The sequence below is a fragment of the Mus pahari genome, chromosome 9 (genome assembly GCF_900095145.1).
Source record: "Mus pahari chromosome 9, PAHARI_EIJ_v1.1, whole genome shotgun sequence".
Lineage (NCBI taxonomy): Eukaryota > Metazoa > Chordata > Mammalia > Rodentia > Muridae > Mus > Mus pahari.
This window is the reverse complement of record NC_034598.1, coordinates 68,393,418-68,412,843: the sequence shown is the minus strand read 5'-3', so window position 1 is coordinate 68,412,843 and position 19,426 is coordinate 68,393,418. Positions and strand designations below refer to the sequence as shown.

Below are 19,426 nucleotides of genomic sequence, written 5' to 3'. Positions count from 1 at the left end.
TTGGCAAGGTTAACATAGCAAAAATGGCCATCTTACCAAAAGCAATTTACAGATTTAATGCAATCCCCATCAAAGTTCCAACTCAATTCTTCATAGAGAAAAAAAGAGCCATTCTCTGTATATATTGGATATTAGCCCTCTATCAGATGTAGGATTGGTAAAGATCTTTTCCCAATCTGTTGGTTGCCATTTTGTCTTATGGACAGTTTCCTTAGCCTTACAGAAGATTTGCAATTTTATGAGGTCACATTTGTCAATTCTTGATCTTAGAGCATAAGCTATTGATGTTCAGGACATTTTCCTCTATGCCCACATGCTCAAGACTCTTCCCCACTTTCTTTTCTATTAGCTTCAGTGTATCTGGCTTTATGTAGAGGTCCTTGATACACTTGAACTTGAGCTTTGTACAAGAAGATAAGAATAGAACTCAAGAAGTTAGACTCCAGAGAACCAAATAGCCCTCTTGAAAAATTGGGTATAGACCCAAGCAAAGAATTTTCAATTGAAGAATATCAAATGACTGAGAAACAACTAAAGAAATGTTCAACATCCTTAGTCATCAAGGAAATGCAGATCAAAACAACCCTGAGATTCCACCTCACACTAGTCAGAATGGTGAAGATCAAAAACTCAGGTGACAGCAGATGCTGGCAGGGATATGGAGAAAGAGGAACACTCCCCCATGGCTGGTGGGATTACAAGCTGGTACAACCACTCCTGGACATATACCCAGAAAAGGTTCTAATATGTAATAAGGACATATGCTCCACTATGTTCATAGAAGCCTTATTTATAGTAGCCAGAAGCTGGTAAGATCCCAGATGTCCCTCAACAGAGGAATAAATACAAAAATGTGGTACATTTACAAAATGGAGTACTGCTAAACTATTAAAAACAATAAATTTATGAAATTCTTAGGCAAATGGATGGAACTAGAAAATATCATCCTAAGTGAGGTAACCCAATCACTGATAAGTGGATATTAGCCCAGAAGCTTGGAATACCCAAGATACAATTCACAGACCACATGAAGCTCAAGAAGAAGGAAGACCAATGTGTGGATTCTTTGGTCCTTCTTAGAAGAAGGAACAAAATACCCATGGAAGGAGTTACAGAGGCAAAGTGTGGAGCAGAGACTGAAGGAAGAGACTGTCTCCATCCAGAGACTGTCCCTCCTAGGGATCCATCCCAGATATAGTTACCAAACTCACACTATTGTAGATGCCAAAAAGTGCTCACTGACAGGAGCCTGATATAGCTCTCTCCTGAGAGGTTCTGCCAGTTCATGACAAATACAGAGGTGGATGCTTTCAGCCAACCATTGGACTGAGCACAAGGTCTCCCAGTGGAGGAGCTAGAGAAAGGACCCAAGGAGCTGAAGGGGTTTGCAGCCCCATAGGAGGAACAACAATATGAACCAACCAGTACCCCCAGAGCTCCCAGGGACTAAACCACCAATCAAAGAGTACACATGTAAGGGACCCATGGCTCCAGCCACATATGTAGCAAAGGTTGGCCTTGCCAAACATAAATAGGAGAGGCCCTTGGTCCTATGAAGGCTCAATGCCCTAGTGCAGGGGAATCTTAGAACAGGGAAGCTGGAGTGGGTGGGATGATGAGCAGGGAGACCGGGAATAGAATGGGGATTTTTGGAGCGGAAATGAGGAATGGAGATAACATTTGAAATGCAAATAAAGAAAATATCTAATTTTTAAAGGAGAGAGAGAGAGAGAGAGAGAGAGAGAGAGAGAGAGAGAGAGAGAGAGAGAGAGAAATTCTCAAATTCATTTGGAACAACAAAAGAACCCAGGAGGGAAAAACTATTCTAAACTGTTATGGACAGCCCTGTGGTTGCTTGCATTTTGATGCTAATTCTGCTCTCCTGGGAAGGGCTGCAATCAAGGAATGAATCATGTACTCAGGTGACTTCTTGTGAACCATCCCCTAATGAATAAAAGAGCCAGTCACTGGGTGAGTAGGCAGGACTTCTATGTTGGATAGGGGAAGAGAGGAAGCAGGGGGGGGGGGGGGGGTCTTTTTGGATGGGGGTTTCAATGGTGGATCCATCAGGATTTGCCACCAGAGAATTTAGATTTAATAAGGTTTACAAGATTAGGATTCTAGTTGTTGTACTCAGTGATGAGTTACCACTGTTTCTGAACTAAGTTTGTGTTGCGCTTTTCCTTCACAGAGCAGCTCGTCTTTGTTCAAGAGAGAAAGGTACAGCAGGGTTTGCTTTATGTACACCACAAAGACCTTGTGGGTTTTGAAGCATGGGGCTGGCATGGTAACAACCCACCAGTGGAAACTTAGTGAGCTGTGTGGAGAGATTTTGGAGCTCTGAGTCAGAGAGTGTCCATGAGATAAGAAAGTAGCTTGGGAACCATGTTGTTTCTTTATATTATTTCCTGCAACACTCAACAACAAGAAAACTTCTGGAGGAATCACATTCCCGATCTCAAGCTGTACTACAGAGCAATGGTAATAAAAACTGCATGGTACAGAGACAGACAGGCAGGTCAATGGACTAGAAATCAAAGACCCAAAATTGAATCCAACCACCTATGGACAGCTGATCTTTGACAAAGAAACCAAAACCATTCTGTGTGTGTGTGTGTGGGGGGGGGGGATAGTGTATTCAACAAATGGTGCTGGCTCAGCACTTGAGCACTTGATCCATTCTTATCTCCTTGTACAAAGCTCAAATCCAAGTGGATCGAGGACCTGCTCATAAAACCAGATACACTGAATCTAATAGAAGCGAAAGTGAGAAAGAACACAATGGCACAGGGGGAATTTTCCTGAACAGAACACCAACAGTCCAGCCTCTAAGATCAACTATAGACAAATGGGATCTCATAAAATTGAAGGCAAAGGGCACTGTTGATAGGACAAAATGGCAACCTACAGATTGGGGGAAAAAAATCTTTACCAGTCCTACATCTGATAAAGGGTTAATATTCAATATATACAAAGATCTCTAGAAGTTAGACTCCAGAGAACCAAATAACTATTAAAAATGGGGTACAGAGCATTCTCAACTAGGGAATCTTAAATGGTCAAGAAGCCCCTAAAGAAAAGTTCAGCATCCTTAGCCATCAGGGAAATGCAAATCAAAACGACGCTTAGATTCCACCTCACACCAGTCAGAATTGTATGGAACCTAAAAAGCAAGAGATGCGATTTTAATATAACCATTCAAACCTGCAAAGGAAGGATATTGAAAGAAGTTGTAAAACTGAATAGATACTGATACCAGAGAGGAGGAGGGTCTTTTAAAGTTCGGAGGTTTGTATCCTTAAGGATAGAAATGTGGAATTGAACTAGGTGATGTGGCTTTCACTGGGGCAGGGGTTCATAGGAGTTTCCATGATGATGTGCATGTGAAGTAGTAAATGGTTATGAAGATACATCACAGCTCTCATGAGGGCCAAAAACCAGAGAAGTAATGTGACAAAGAAGAAGTCCAGCTTTTTATTTATGTAATAGCTAGAATATGGGAGAAGCTAAAAAGACAAATCTTACAACATACAGAAGCATGGCTGAGAAATTGTGACAGATTTGTCCTGGAAACTAGAGTAGAGTGACATTTTTCTTTCACTCCGATAACCTGAAAGATAGATCTGAGGGCTTAGAAAAGAAAGTGGATGCCAGCAAACCGGTACTGCAAACCTTGCAAGTTCACGGAAACACCAAGAATGTCAAGAAATAAATTAGCAAGAAGATATATGCTAGAAAGTTCATGTGTTAATTCCTTCGTTTAAGTAATGATAAAACACAGTCAATATGTTAGTGGGTTTTATATTTGTACAATTGTCTGTTTCTTCCTCTCAACCTCCCATCAAGGTGAAGAAGGTTAAATATATGCTTAGTTGGTACTGAGAGATCACAAGGGTAGGCTAAGAAAATATATGCTGTGTTTTTTAAGCAATACTTTTACATCTTCACATAAATGTGGTTTTTATATCTTCATAAAGATAGCTGGGAAGGTGGCTGAGTATGAAACATACTTGTCGTTCAATATAGATCCAAGTCTTGATCTGTAGAACCTACATCCATGTTGGTTGAGCATGGTGGCCTACCTGTAATCCTAGAGTCTGGAAGGAGGAGGAGACATGGGAAATCTAGAGCATGCTGGCCACTCTAAAGAGTTCTATGTTCAATTGAGAGACGATCACTCAATACCGAAGGTGTATAGAGATCAAGCAAGAGCCTCAATATTAGCTTCAGGTATCCATATGCACACACAAGTCTGCAAATAAGTATATGAACTCACACACGCATCACCAGACACATACAAACACACATGAATATCAATAGGCATACCTACCACATAGACATATTAATAAAAATAACTCCTGTAAATATTGTTTACAAATCTATAGTATTATTGACAAGTAGCTAAGTGTTTCAAATTAGGAACCTGTTTCATACTATTTCCTGTTAGACCTAACAGGCTAGTTACTTGTTTGAGGTTTCCAGTTTCATACTGATAAGCTGTTCAGGCTAGTTACCCATTTTATACTAGTTACCTGTTTCAGCTTAGAAAACTGTTTTAGGATAGCTACCCTGTTTATATAAGTTGCTTGTTAAAAACTAGTAAAGTAATGTCTCATATTACCAGTGGCTATCCATTCCATGTAGTTGATCACTCCATGTTAGTTACCTGTTTACCTGTTAGTCATCTACTTCAAGTCTGTTAATTGCTTGTGGTTAGCTGCTCTTTTCATATGGCTATTAATTACCCACTTCAGCCTAGTTAGTTAATTATTTCAAACCAGTTACCTGTTTCGGGTTAGTTAAATGTTCCATACCAGTTACCTGTCTCAGGGATTGTGCTGACGTTACAACGGCTTTCATTCCCTTCACCAGCTGAGGTTGACGCTCTTACTTCAAAGATGTATGATGTATTGGCAAGAAGTTTTGTGAAAGTGTACGTGGGGTCGCTGGGGGAGACTTTGGTAGAATTCCCTTCAACTGTTATCATATAGTGAATAATTATTCCATTTGCTTTTCTCGGTGGGTCCCACATCACTGATACTGACTGCCAGTCACGTGCCACACATGTAATATTCTGTACAGCATCTGGAGCTGAAACGGAAAATGTTTGCTCAAAGTTAAAATTTATACACACATAGTAAATTATTCAACCATGCAGGCAAGAGGTAAGATGAGATTTCATGAACAAAGAAAAACTACAAATCTAATATGTCATCTTTTCCAGTGTATGTCTAACAAGTTCTTAACATAAATGACTGATGGACCACGTTCTCCACTATATTGCTAATGCTTACAATATTGAGCATTTAATGGAATGCTTTCCCAGGTCCAAGCAGCCAACACATTCTCATAATCTCAAAAACACATTGGCCTCAAACTTAGGCAATCACAGATGCCAGCTTTCTTCTTCAATTTGCTTATAGTTTTTTTTTTTTAAATTGGATATTTTATATATTTACATTTCAAATGTTATCCCCTTTCCCAGTTTCCTCTCCAGAAACTCCCTATCCCTTCCTCCCTCCCCCTGCTTCTCTAAGGGTGCTCACCTACCCACTCACCCACCCACCCACCCCTGCCTCCCTGCCCTCGCATTCCCCTACTCTGGGGCATCGAGCCTTCCCAGGACCAAGGGCCTCTCCTCCCATTAATGTCCAATACGGCCATCCTGTACTACATACACAGCTGGAGCCATGAGTCCTACCATGTGTACTCTTTGGTTGGTGGGAGTCCCTGGGAGCTCAGGGGGGTGTGTGGGGCTGGCTGGTTGATATAGTTGTTCTTCCTATGCACTGCAAACCCCTTCAGCTCCTTCAGTCCTTTCTCTAACTCCTCCATTGGGGACACTGTGCACAGTCCAATGGTTGGTGGAGAGCATCTACCTCTGTATGTCATGCACTGGCAGAGCCTCTTAGGAGACAGCTATATCAGGCTCCTGTCACCAAGTACTTCTTGGCATCTACAATAGTGTCTATATATGGGATGAATCCCCAGGTGGGGCAGTCTCTCAAAACAACCATGAGATTCTACCTCACTTTAATTAGAATGGCTAAGTTCAAAACTTCAGGTGACAGCAGATGCTGGCGAGGATGCAGACAAAGAGGAACACTCCTTCATTGCTGGTGGGATGGCAAGCTAGTACAAGCACACTAGAAATCAGTTTGGCATCCTCAAAGAGTCCTCAGAAAATTGGATATAGTACTACCTGAAGACCCAGCTATACCACTCATGAGCATATACCCAAAAGATGTTCCAACATATAACAAAAACACATGCTCCACTATGTTCATAGAAGCCTTATTTATAATAGCCATCTGGTAAGAACCCAGTTGTCCTTCAACAGAGGAATGTATACAGATGCCAGCTTCCTTAATCATAACTGTGCAGCCTTCTCAATACTTATTACTGAACGTTTTTCAACAGAAATAATCAACCATCACTATTCCAGGCTCAACAGTGGTGTTAGAAAGCAAAGCAGGTATGTTTTATTGGAGTTCTTTGAAAGAACACAGACGATTTTAGAAGCCATTGGAAAGGTTGTTTAAAGTTTTTTACTAGAACAAATGAGTGAAGAACATATGCCATCCATGAACATGATTATATGTCAGAGACACTAGCCACTTTCCCAGGCAATACCCAATAATGTCCCTTAGTTTTAATATTAGCATAACTTCATTGTTAGGGTAAAATGAGGCTGGTAAGGAAAAGACAACCATCTGGTTAATGCACAGATTACAAACTGTCCAAGGCAGAACAAAAGGATGTTCCTATCACACAAATGTGATTTAAAGAAGACTCAAGAAATCCATAGCTTCTCAACAGTCTTTCTCTGAACATGACTGTATCTCTCTCTTATAAACCTTTCTTCTGTAGGATGAATACATCAATTCAGAAAGGTAGTACCAAGATGTGTCTGACGTATGCAAATCAAAGGTTTAGGAAATGTTTACTTAACTGACTCTATGAATCCACCAGACAAATGATAAAACAATTAATACGTGAACATGAAAATTTTCTATTACTTTTCTTGCCCTAGCATTATGCTTTATGATATAACTTTATGTTACTGCTAGAAATATTAGTTTATGCAGTAGTTTATATATGATAATCCTCAACTTTTATTAATTTTGTGTGAATAATTATAAATATTTTCTAGGTTCAAAATATTTACATATTTTCATTCAGGATGATGCAGACTCCCTCTAGTCACCACCACCAGCTCCTACCAACAACGAAGATGGTGTTCCAGTTGGATTGCTTACTAAGTTTTGAAGGTGCATCCTACTATTATGCCTGGATCATGGCTCCTTCGCGCAAATAAGGAGATATTTATAATAATATTTACACAGAATTAACAGCACATAAAACGCTCTAATAGGTAAAATCTAATGGATCTTTTCAAGTATTTTGGACCATTCCTGCAGTGGATGTAGCTAATGTGTGTTTCTTTTCAGTTGAAGGTAAAAAGCTCAGAGGAGTCCTGAGTCCTTGGCAAGGTTACACAACCTCTGAGCCATAGAGTTCAGATTCCAATTCAGACACTGATTGCACAGCTTGAACCTTATCCACTGTAATACTAGGGATTTGACTTGTCTGTGGGCATGCTGTGAAAGAGACTCTCAAGTGTCTGTAAGTTCATGGGAAAATTACTGACTTAGCATCATGAGCATCCTGTCTCAGTTTGGATTTTCATTAATAAAAGTATATTCAGAGATGCTATGAACTTAGAAGAAAAGGAATCTGTCATTCATTCAGTAATCATCATTAAAAAGATAAAAAGGAAGAGGGATTTCTTTAAATATATGACCTAGTTAGTAAAACAAAAGAGGCATGTTTAACCCACCATTAAGTAATTCATAAATGAGAACTATTCATGGCCTACACAAAGACTAGGTGTGGTCCACACAATTGTCTTGCAAATAGTTCAGTTGCTGCAAAAGCAACTAGCTGGTGGCCTTCTTAGTGTTTCCTGTTACAAGAGGAGAGGCAGCACTGACTCCTGCCTCTCAAATCTTCCAGTTCACCTCCGGAAGAAACAAAAATTATTTTTGCAGTTCATGAAAATTTAAGTGGTTGCATTAAAAGTGACTGATAAGTCATTTCCTTCTCTTCGCAGCCCCATAAAATGAAGTCCCACCTTGTCACTTTCTTAAAAAACTACCCTTTAATTTTGTCCTTCTCAGTTCTAAAGGAAATGTATGTGTATCGATACATATATAAGATTTCAGATATATCCAGGCCGAACCTTCAGCACTGGAATTCAATTTCCCTTTGAGCAGAATGCTAGGGGCATTTTATTAAACGGAGAGAGACGGTGAAGGTCTTAAATATGAGAGCAAACATCACCGAGGCAGAAATTGTGACTAACCAGACTCCTGGGTTGTAAATTTCACCACATTACTGAACTGATTGCCATTTCCAACTTTGGTAAAGGCAGACACACTAATCGAGTAGGTGCTCACAGGCTCCAGTCCAGCAAGTCTGACATCAGTCTGAAAACCTGAAATATTCTGAAAAGGAAAAGAATCCTTAGTCACAAGACCTCTTCAAATACTTGTTTGTAATTAACAGGTATATTTGAATATCCTGCATACACTCCTTTAACCTAGGAGTTGATGACTATGTATAATTAAAATATTTATTAATGTTCTATACTTGGGGATATGATGAGCTTATGATACAAGGAGGAAGTGGGTGCCATTTTGGCCTTGAGCATCATAATTTTTGTTTTTGAACTGTTTTTTATTTTTTTTAGAACAATGTGTTTATGAATTCCCTTTCAACTTGCTAAGTTAAGGTTTCAAATTTAAATACAAGTTATGAACGGTCAATAGTATTCGTTCTTTCCAAATCCACATTCTTCTAATTCCTAATGTCTACCAACATATCTATATATGTTTACTTACCTATCAGCTCCAGTATTATAGCCAGGGGAAAGAAAACCACAGATAAAATACAATCTCTGTTCCACTGAACATAAGTTGGAGACACCAAAAAACTCCTAAATTTCTATTCTGACAAAATATTTAGGAAAATGAGGGGGAGGGGAAGAGCAAGGGATGATAGTTGACCAAAAAAGAATATGTTTTCTTTTAGACAAATTTCCCACCAATAAGAAGACATTTTATGTGAAAACGTATCCTAATGAAACTGAGAGGTCAAGCTAACTCACTCACTCACATGGAGGCTGTAATGGCCATGGAAGGTCAAAGGTCACCTTGTGAGCATTCACCTTCTCCTCTCACCAACTGGTTTTGGGAATTGGACTCACATGGTCAGGCTTGGCAGCAAGAACTTTTACTAGGTGAGCCATTGAGCCATCCAAAATCCTAAGTTACCCACACTGATATTAACTCTAGAGTCTCATTTTCAAATCATCTCCATGGAAAACAGGTATATTTAGGAATATATGTTTATATACAAAGACAGATATGCATGCAGTAGTAATTAATCAGAAAGGAATTTATGAATTTGGAAGAGAGAGTAAGGCTATATCGAAGGGTTCAGAGGAAGGAACAGACAGGTAGAAATGTAATTATAATCTCAAATTTATTTTTAAAAAGAAAATAATCCCGAGAAGTCACTAAATCTAGCAGGACATGATCTCCCACCTCTTCGTATTTCACACTTCCTATTTATAAATCATATTGTCAGATGACCTGCAGATTATAAGAATAGTAAACCATGATAATTGTCAGCAAGAAAATGTTGTATTAAGTACTAAAAGTCTACAAAAATGTGTTTCTAATAAGAAATTAGGCACAACACAAATTCATTTTGATATTGATTCAGGAGAACTAGTGGGTAGGGAAATGGATGAACTTGAGAGTTCAATTATTCAATGTAATAAATTAGTTTATTGGCTGTTGGATACATTTGCACACAAAAAAGTCTTTTAAAAGCTTTTTACTGAATAAATGACTTCTTGCAGCACATCAGAGTGACCCAATTTTCCAGCTGATGTCAGTGTCCCAGTGTGGGCTGATGAGGCTTCAGTGACACTGGGGTGGCTCTAATGCTATTCTGTCTTCACAAAGCCGCAGGCCATTGAGGACAGAAAAAGAAAGAAGCAACAGGACAAAGGAATGAAATGGGACATAAAGTGGTCCTGGCAGGGAAAATTGATAAAACCATAAACACAATATCAGGGAAAGCCAGACGAAGGGAAAACAGCCAACACAGTAAACAGAATACTTAGGGATGGGGGTTGGAGGGTGACACAATAGCAGATCGAAAGGAACTTGAAGGAAAATATAATCATCTAAAAAGATTGGAAAATAATGGCAAACAGAAGTTATCAAATGTAGTAGATTTTCAAAATTAAAACCCCTGCTCTATACAAGGACAGGTCTGAGGCTCCCTGGCAGGTATGCAATAGAGGTCTGGCCTAGGTGGGAGAGAATGCCCCAGGGGACGGGGGCAGGGAACACCCTCTCAGAGGCAAAGGGGCAGAGGGATGGAGGTGGAGAACTCTGGGAAGGGGTACCAGGATGGGGAGCAACATTTGGGATGTAACTTAATTAATTAATTAATTAAAAACAACAAAAAAAAACAAAACAAAACACTTGGCCTAAAACTATATACTCAATAAAAACTGGCACCAAACTGTAGATTTTATAGTAATAAAATATCAATGGAAAACACATAATAGAAAAAGAATGTTTAAAGATATTAAAATCATATTCAGGCAACAGTATATTGCTCTTTCGTGTTCAAAGCTATCATGTCATTACAGGGAATTTTTGTTCTTATTCTGTGCAATGATTGCTAATGAGTCTATTATATGCCTGGAATTGTTCAAAGTGTTTTATGTGAATTTACCCTTATAATCTTCATTAATATATGATGATTTTTTATTCTAATTCTTCATTTGAAGGAAATAATCTTAAAATGAGAAGAAACTTCTAGAAAGCATAATTGCAAATCTCCATGGAAAGATTCAAACCAGGTCATTTGATGTCAGCTTTTGCTTTACTGTTCTGTTTAAACTGCTTAAAGATCATCATCATTCTATGAAAAGTAGACCATATATATATATATATATATATATATATATATATATATATATATATATACATGTATACTCCAATGAACGTACAAGGTAATCTTAAGGGTGAGATTGTTTGAAGAAAATTATTTCTCTCCTGTGAATATTTTCTGCAGTTCATACAGGCAATCCAAAAAATATGAGGAAACAGAGCTTAAACTTTGACTAGATAATAAGGGGCTACATGCTTGTGTCATTAATACAGGCTTTATAGATCTGGGGACAGGTCCACATATAGGAAGTTACATAATGCATAACCTTTCAGATAGTAAAATGCTATATTAAGTTCCAGGCAGGGAGACACTGTTCCTGATGACAGTAATAAGTAAATGAGCTATAATTGTTGTTCTTGATATTCTGTTCTTCACTTTGTAAGCTGCACATTCTAGAACATTGATATACCATAAAAAAATTATGAGGTCTACAATGTTTAATGTTTACTCTGTACTTTGCATTCTTCTTGCAAATAAAATATCCCAGGACTTCATTTGGTGTCATAAAAGGAGGACAAATTTCTTAAGTAAGTATAACTGATTGTAACATACTTTGGCAATCAAATGCTAGTACTCAAATGCCTAAGTTTCAGATACACTGTTCTATTGGATCTTTGCATGTTTATCACTAACTCTACATCCAAAAGAAAAAAAAAATGGAAAAAGGAAGAGATACTGAGGACTACAAATGGATTACCATGGAAAGTCAGAGAATAAAAATTTGTTATAAAATACCAGGTAGTATAGTAACACATACCATCTAGAAAGATTACAAGACCAGTATAAATGTTTTTATGAAAAAGTTAAAAGGATTCATTTGATATTTATTTTTTCCATTAAAAAGAAGTATATCATATAGTAGGTTTGAAATAACCCATACAACAAGCCAAATAGTGTAATTAGTCCGTAAAATATTCTAGAAGTGTTCAGTTTTTACATCTAACAAAATATTTATATTTTCCAGGAATAGTCCATATTTCAGGAATATTATCATTGTTCAATTAATTATTGCAGCACTTGGGGTCAAATCCAGCGCTTTGTACACAAGAAGCAAATGCTTCACCAGTGAGCTATTTCTCTAAACTCTCCCCTTGATTAAATCAGCTGTTGTTTTTTGGTTTTTGTTTTTTTTTTTTCCCTGCAGCTCAAAACATTTTAATTCAGCCTCCAAGCCTCTGAAATAAATATATGCTGTTATAAGCAACCTACCTTATAAAATACAGTATCGGTCTCATGCGCATGAATTTTAAAACTATACACTTTAACAATACCGCCCGGAAGAGGACTTGGACTCCACGCCAGCCATACGAAATCTGAAGTGTAGTTGATTAAAGTCAAATTCTGGGGAGGTGCTAAAGGCGCTGCAGGGGAAACACATTATAAAACTCATGTTCATAAAATGCGTAGCACAGAAATACTATCTTGATTCTAGTTGCTCGAAGGAACGAATTCAGAAAGAACGATAAAAATAATCATAGGTGGTAATTCTAGAAACAAATAACATAAGTAATACTGCCCTGATATCTACAAGTCTATGTTTCAAAATAGCTTTAAACAGAACAGGTAATTCTGAAGCTCGAACTGGGAAAAAAGAAGGAAAATGGTATGCAAAGCAGGCGAATTACTGTAAGTTGGCTACAAACAAAAGATCGAATGGTCTTCATTGTTCAGGCTGTTCCTTAGAAACAAAGAGCACAGGCTGAATAGAGAAATCACTGGAAGCAGCATATTTTTTGGCTTACCTGACTCATCTGTGTAAAAGAAAAGAATGCTGGAAGGACCAAGTCCTTTCATAGTTCTTGCTGCAGCAAAAAAACTATATAAAGTAAATGGCGAGAGTTCTTCCAGTACTATGTGGTTACCGGAAGTGACGAAAGTGCGGTTGGCGTGGGGTCCTTGTAAAGTTAAATGGTAATTTAGAATTGCACCGTTTGGCTTTAATGGGGGATCCCATGATAAGAGAATGGAGGTAGAAGAAAGATTTTTAAAAGTGTTGATTATTGGTGGAGTGTCTGGAACTATAAAAAGAAAAGCAGAATATTAATGGGACAAAAATAAACAAATTCTCATTAGTGAAGAAGACACTTCGAATATAATTGGACTTAATTTTACTAGTAGAGTGTTTAATTTTAAGTCACTAAAAAGATAATTACTTGAGAAAATACTTATAAGTACTGTTTTTTTAAAAGCAAGATAAACAAAGAACAATAATAATCCACTTAATAAGCCACAGTGGGGTCTTTCCTACCGTCTTCTTCAGTTTTGATGTGCAGGTGGGCAGTATAGGTCTCAGAGAATCCCTTTGCTGTTGATGGAGTGATTTTAAATATATAATCAGTATATTTTTCCAGGTTATCAAAATATATGCTGTTTTCATATGTAATCAGAGGTGGTCTCGTGTGCTGCGGGGGACTCTGCTGTAAATTCAGGGAAACATAGTAGAAGACGAGGCCATTTGGTTGAGATGGTGGCGTCCAACTCACGTTGATTGCAGTTGATGAAATGGACTCATAAGTCAGGTTTCCCACACGACCTTCAGGTACTGAGGTAGGTAGCGATCAGAACACAAAAGCCATCAGTCATCCCAGGTAGTCCAACTGACAAATTGAATGTAAGTACTGAAACACCATCACTAGCTCATACTGGTACATCATTTCAATGAAGATAAACAAGAGATCCACATAAGTATTCAGTCATTCCAAATAATTGTCATTCTTAACCCATGCAAGAATTATGTTGCTGTCATGTTCTCCTGACTTTCCTTTCTTACCACGTGGGGATTACATGTGTTTACATGCAGCATGTATTTCTAAATAGAATCAATAGTTTAGTGATTATCTAAATAATGTGTTCATTTTCCTCGTTCCAAAGATTATCTTTACTGAATATACAGAGAATGATGCTCAGAGTACATAAGAGACTTGCTCAAAGTCATGTTTGTAGTAAGACTATTTAATGCTAAGCTTTGCTGATTTCCAGTAACTAGATGTCTCTAGCCAACAAAACACCAACCCACATTTGTATTTTAAGAAATTATTCCACTTATGAAATTTTAATTTTTCAGAGATCAAACTAGGCTGGATATAAAAAATGAAAGTCCCAAAAGATGCAACAAAAAGTAAATCGTTATTGCTTATGGTGCTTTAATTATAATTGGCATACTATTATGGGTTGTAGTGGTCTTGGGGGAGATCTATAATTAAAGAGGGTCTAAAATGATATTGACTGCATTATGCTAAAAGTTTTTGTTAAACATTAATCAACTGCATAGTTTCACATGATAATTATATTCTGTGGGTGAACCTGTCCACTATTCAAGTTATTTTTGCCAAGAACAAGCAAGTTTTTTTCATGTGTATATTGGTAAATTAATGATTTTTCAAACAGTAAACATTGAGATTTGATTCAGTAGAAGTTAAGTCACAGTCATTTCCAATAAGACAGCTCAACAGTTAAGAGCACTTGCTGCTCTTCCAGAGGACCTGGGTTCAGTTCCCTGGAACCACATGATGGCTCACAAACTTCTGCAACTCCAGCTGTGGGGGATGGGGGTGGGGCATGGGGCTCCATGTCCTTTTCTGGCCTCAACTCCAATCACCCAATGCAGTGACATATATGCAGGCAAAATCCCCATACACAAAAGAAATAAATCTTTAATATTAAACAAAGGAGAAGCGGAAGCCACGTGGGAAATGGGCAGCAGTCCACTTTCCATTGCATTCCGAAAACTGAAACTGAAATAAACAACAAAAAAAGATTATATCAAGCGTTTGAATAGACATCATAGTTTTGTGAACGTTCAGCATGAACACGATTCTGAAGAAGCTGTCTACAAAACATTCCTTTAATTAAAAACAGATATTTTGTTATGTTTGTCACAAAGACAATTAAAAATTCGTTCATGAATTCCTGTGTGTAAAGTCTGGAAAGAAAATTAGATGCTGGAGATTCGTTTAAGCAATTTGAGAGACAAATGAGCAGGCATGTGTCACAGGTCATCCAGGCTTGTGGGAGTATTGTTCCCTGTCCATTTCATATGACTGTAACATCTCTCAGAGCAACAGAATCAACAAGATTTTAATGAATAGGTAGTACAAAAGCCAGTGTTGAGCCTGTCTATTATTCAAAATTTATTTTTTACTAAAGACAAGGAAAATATTCTCTTGTCATGCTTGTATTAGCCAATTTATGACTTTCTTCTATCTACACATGTTTAAATGTTACTGTAAGGTATGATGGGCAGAAAATGTGTTACTTCTTCTATAGGGTGCTGTAACAGAACAAAATAGTGAATTGAGATTTAATGTACGTTAGGTGTGAAGTCAGAGAAAAAGCAGTGGACCTCGAAGTGCTTATGGAGAACCCTGCAGTGGAGAACTCTCAGCTCACAGCACAGTGTTAAGATTTATCATCGTCAGCCCTGTGAAAATAATATTATAATAGAAAAATGTAGAATAAACTGTAATAGTTATAAGTTTAAACACATTTTAAGCTCCTGGGAGAAGTAGTTAAATATATCAAACAGATTTCAATATCAGTGCACACAAATAGAGAAAAGTTCCTGACATAACTATCAGATTTTCATTTTTTTCTGATTAAAGATAAAGATGTGTTCATTTACATACTGTCTTGGTCTGTGTAGACATGAATTATGTCACTGCTTTTATTCCCATTTCCAACTGAAGTACTTGCTGTTAGCCAAAATGTATAGTAGCTGAATACTGCCAGTTTATATACCCTTGCAGACACAGTCACATTGCCAGGCTCCTGGGTTACTTCAAGAAGTGTAAAATTCTGAAAGATAAACACATTATTTTAAATATTTGGAGTGTGCTTTAGTATGCACAGATGTTGCAAAAATAGTTATTGACCAGAATGTGTTATCATTTTAGTATCAATTTAATATTTTAATTCTTAGGAGAAACAACACAAAGTGATGCTGTCATAAAAACTAAACTGGAATTAGGTTTGTTTTAAAAGTGGAATAGATGGGAGCACTTTTTCTTACCAGATCAATACATAAAATATTGAAGAGAACAAGCCCTGAGCTTTGCACAGCAGAAATGTCAAGTGGCCAAGAGAGAACTCCATGGCTATGCTGACCGAGCTTGAATTTCCCTTTGAAACTTTCAGAAAGTTTTTTGAAGCATTGGATATATTCCAACAGATTTGAAAAATAAAAAATAAAACAGTTTTATACTTTCTTTTTCCCATTAATAATAATAAAAGTGAGAAAGTATTTGCCTTTTCTACAAACTCAAACCATTACTATTATTCATCTCCAGTGATTCTTTATAGGGGAAGAACAAAAGCAGTTACTACACTCTTACATACAGAGTGAGAATAAAAATTAATTTTTTTCCGGATTTAAAGAATTTGTGTCACAGTTTCCTTTCTGGACAACAGTTAAAATAATATACATAGTCAACCAGAAAGAATTCTAAATTAAAGAAAAATAAATTTAAATAAAAACACAAAGTTAGCTAAGAATGACATGCAGCTGACTGTGAACTGCTTTGTGGGTTCTTCTTTCTTGCCCCTTCTCCATCCTTTTCTTCCTTTCTTTGCCCCTCCCTACACTACATAAGAGAGAAAATGTGATGGAGAGGAACAGAAAGAGATCCCTGAATACAGTGAGGGGGCAGAAATTGGGCCACATCATCATTGGTTCCTGCTGATTAGGCAAGTCATCATTGGTTCCTGCTGATTAGGCAAGTCAATTTCTTGGAGCAAGTCTGATCTTTACCATCCGGCTATCTAATCACTTCTTCTTGTTTCTTCCTTGCTCATGACTACTTAACAAACTACAAAAAATAGCAACCAACAAAAACCAATGACCACACCCCACCTCTCAGGGCCCCCCCCCCCCAGCATTTTATATATCCTCTGAAAAGTCCCCAGAATTTCAAATGTCGCACAATCACAGAAACTATCTGCAACTTGCAAAATCAAGCCCCTGTCAGAGCCCGAGGCAAACCTTAGGCAGCTGCTGTGGACAATCTGAAGAAGCCCCACATCCCACACCTGGGATTAAAACCAAAACACATTCTTATAATATATCTCTGTTTTTAAAGGAAACCAAAACACCAAGATTCTTACTACAGTGGTGCATCTAGTAATGTCAGCACCCGGAGGATTGAATAAAGGGGAATTCCTAGTTCAAGGTCAGTCTCTGCTACATAGTGACTTTCATGAAGCCAGAGCTATGTGAGACCCTGTCTCAATACTTTTATAAGAATGTTTGTATACAATGAGAAAATGCATCATGCAACATACAGAAATCACTTTAAATCTTATATGCATGACTGGACCAATATCTAATCTCAAAGGTTCACCCTTAACAATAAAGTAGGAATAACTTTATAGAGAGTTATTGAGGATTAGTCTCCAACGATACACACAAATTAATACCGGGCTTAATCAAAACAAAAGCAAGAATAATTTGCTTAAACAATTAACATAGGATACTCTATTTGATTAAGTTTTTTCTCAGCATGATTCTACAATTTGTTAATTTAAAATTCATTAAGTTTTTGAGTTTTTTTTAATGTTATCTGACAGTATAATCAAAGATTTGCTTTGATTTTGTAGTGTCTTTTTTGAGAATACACTTGTTAAAGCCATGTAACAATTTCTCAGAAAATGTGATATATGAGTTTGGATGCCTTCCAATACCTCAACTTTACAAATAGCATATCTGGCTTATATAAGCACCACTCACAAGTAATAATTACTGGAAGGTTATCTGAATGGATTTTAGAGGGGCTTTGGGGGAATAGAATTTATTCTAATTATCCAAAAGCATTACAAAAAAAGTAATTATTTTGAATCACCAAAAGTTCACTCCTGTTGGGTGTATGACTTAGCATGCATAGACACGAAACAAAGTCATAAAATTTTAGACCTTACCCAGGTGAATGTTCCATTTATTTCCTCACCTCACATTTTTAATTTTGGCTTATAACGTCTTTTGGCTCCAATTATCTAATAAAACCTTAATACTTTATTCATGAAAACACGGCCAAAAGGCACCTTACAGATGCTTTCAAATTTTATTTTCAGGAAAACTTATTTTAGCACTTCTGAACACATATGGCATTCTGTCAGAAATATTCTGAAAACGTGACACATGTTAGTGGGAACTGAATAAGAGGTAATTTCCCATACTAAACACTATATGTGATGACTGAAGGAATTAGGGAGGATGATTGGACAGTAGCAATGTGCTTAAAGTACTCAAGAAAGCACGAAAAGGAGGCTTCAGTCTGTGCTCAAATGCTTCTGATATCTACCTAAGTACTGAAAATCTTGGTCCATGGCAAAATTTTATACTATTTCAATTAAAATATTTATTGACCATCAAACCTATGCATGAAACTACCCCGGGAACATAGAGGGAATATAAATGTTATATGTCCCACATTTACAAGATGTTCGCTGTAACGGAAGGATCCTAAGACTTAGACCAGATGTCTAGATAGGAGGCAAATAAAACATGCGAAGTGCGGGGGTGTTTCCACAAAGTTCCATGGGGAGAAGAAAGCAGAAGATAAAAGATATATACATAATCTTCTACATGATTTTCCATTCCAAGTAATTTTTTTCTACCAACTTAAAAAACAACAGATAGAGAAGATATGCGACTTTGAACATTAATTTTAGGAGTGCACTAAAGCCTGAGGGAATGTGAAGCAACATGAGACTGTACTTCTGAAATGTTTTAACATCATTAGCCTGGACACCCCTGCAGCTGTCTTGCTTAAAAGCATCCTTAAGATTACTTAATAGGAGATAACCTGTTCAAAGGCAGATGAGTTGAAAATGGGATCATGCCATATACTCAGGTTCAAATATACAGGTTTAGAAGATCATGCTGACACCAAAGGTGGATGTTCAAAAAATAAGGTACAGTTATAGACTGTGAGAACCAAAGTGTTGTTGTGCCCAAATGGCAAGTAAATTGGACATAAGCAAAACCACTGCTAAGATTTCAAACTACACTATCTTCTGATGCTTTTTTTTAAAATGCAGAAAAATGGAAGGTCTTCAAGTTGACCATCTTTCATGGTAAGGAGAGATAATGTTAGGTCTGCGAGGGACTCGGTGGTAAGAAATAATTGTCTTGCTTCTTGTCAGCTTTCAGAAGAAGACAGAAGATCTGCTTGATGTACAGAGAAAACACAAACCTGTCGTTTGGTCTTTGTTCTTAAAGCATTTGTTTAAAATACCTGAGTCTATAATTACATGTATATCTGAATTTAAGTATTTGTTATAAAGTAGTGTTCTTATTAGGTGCAAATTTATGTCATACCATTTAGAGGACAGAATGTGAATGTTGACCTGGTCTCTGGACATTGGGTTCCAAGGCCTTTGGCTGAGATAGTTTGCA

General features: G+C 37.3%; 1 protein-coding gene across 1 annotated transcript in view; it reads right to left on the bottom strand.

The window, feature by feature from the left end:
- Ptprq (protein tyrosine phosphatase receptor type Q) overlaps positions 1 to 19,426 on the bottom strand; it is a 188,705-nt gene that overhangs the window by 100,012 nt on the left and 69,267 nt on the right. The window contains exons 20-25 of the mRNA XM_021205432.1: positions 15,663 to 15,831; positions 13,286 to 13,579; positions 12,780 to 13,055; positions 12,247 to 12,398; positions 8,366 to 8,507; positions 4,822 to 5,091 (exon numbers count right to left, since the gene is read on the bottom strand). Of these exons, the coding sequence (XP_021061091.1) occupies positions 4,822 to 5,091; positions 8,366 to 8,507; positions 12,247 to 12,398; positions 12,780 to 13,055; positions 13,286 to 13,579; positions 15,663 to 15,831 (1,303 nt within the window). The remainder of the gene's footprint in view (positions 1 to 4,821; positions 5,092 to 8,365; positions 8,508 to 12,246; positions 12,399 to 12,779; positions 13,056 to 13,285; positions 13,580 to 15,662; positions 15,832 to 19,426) is intronic.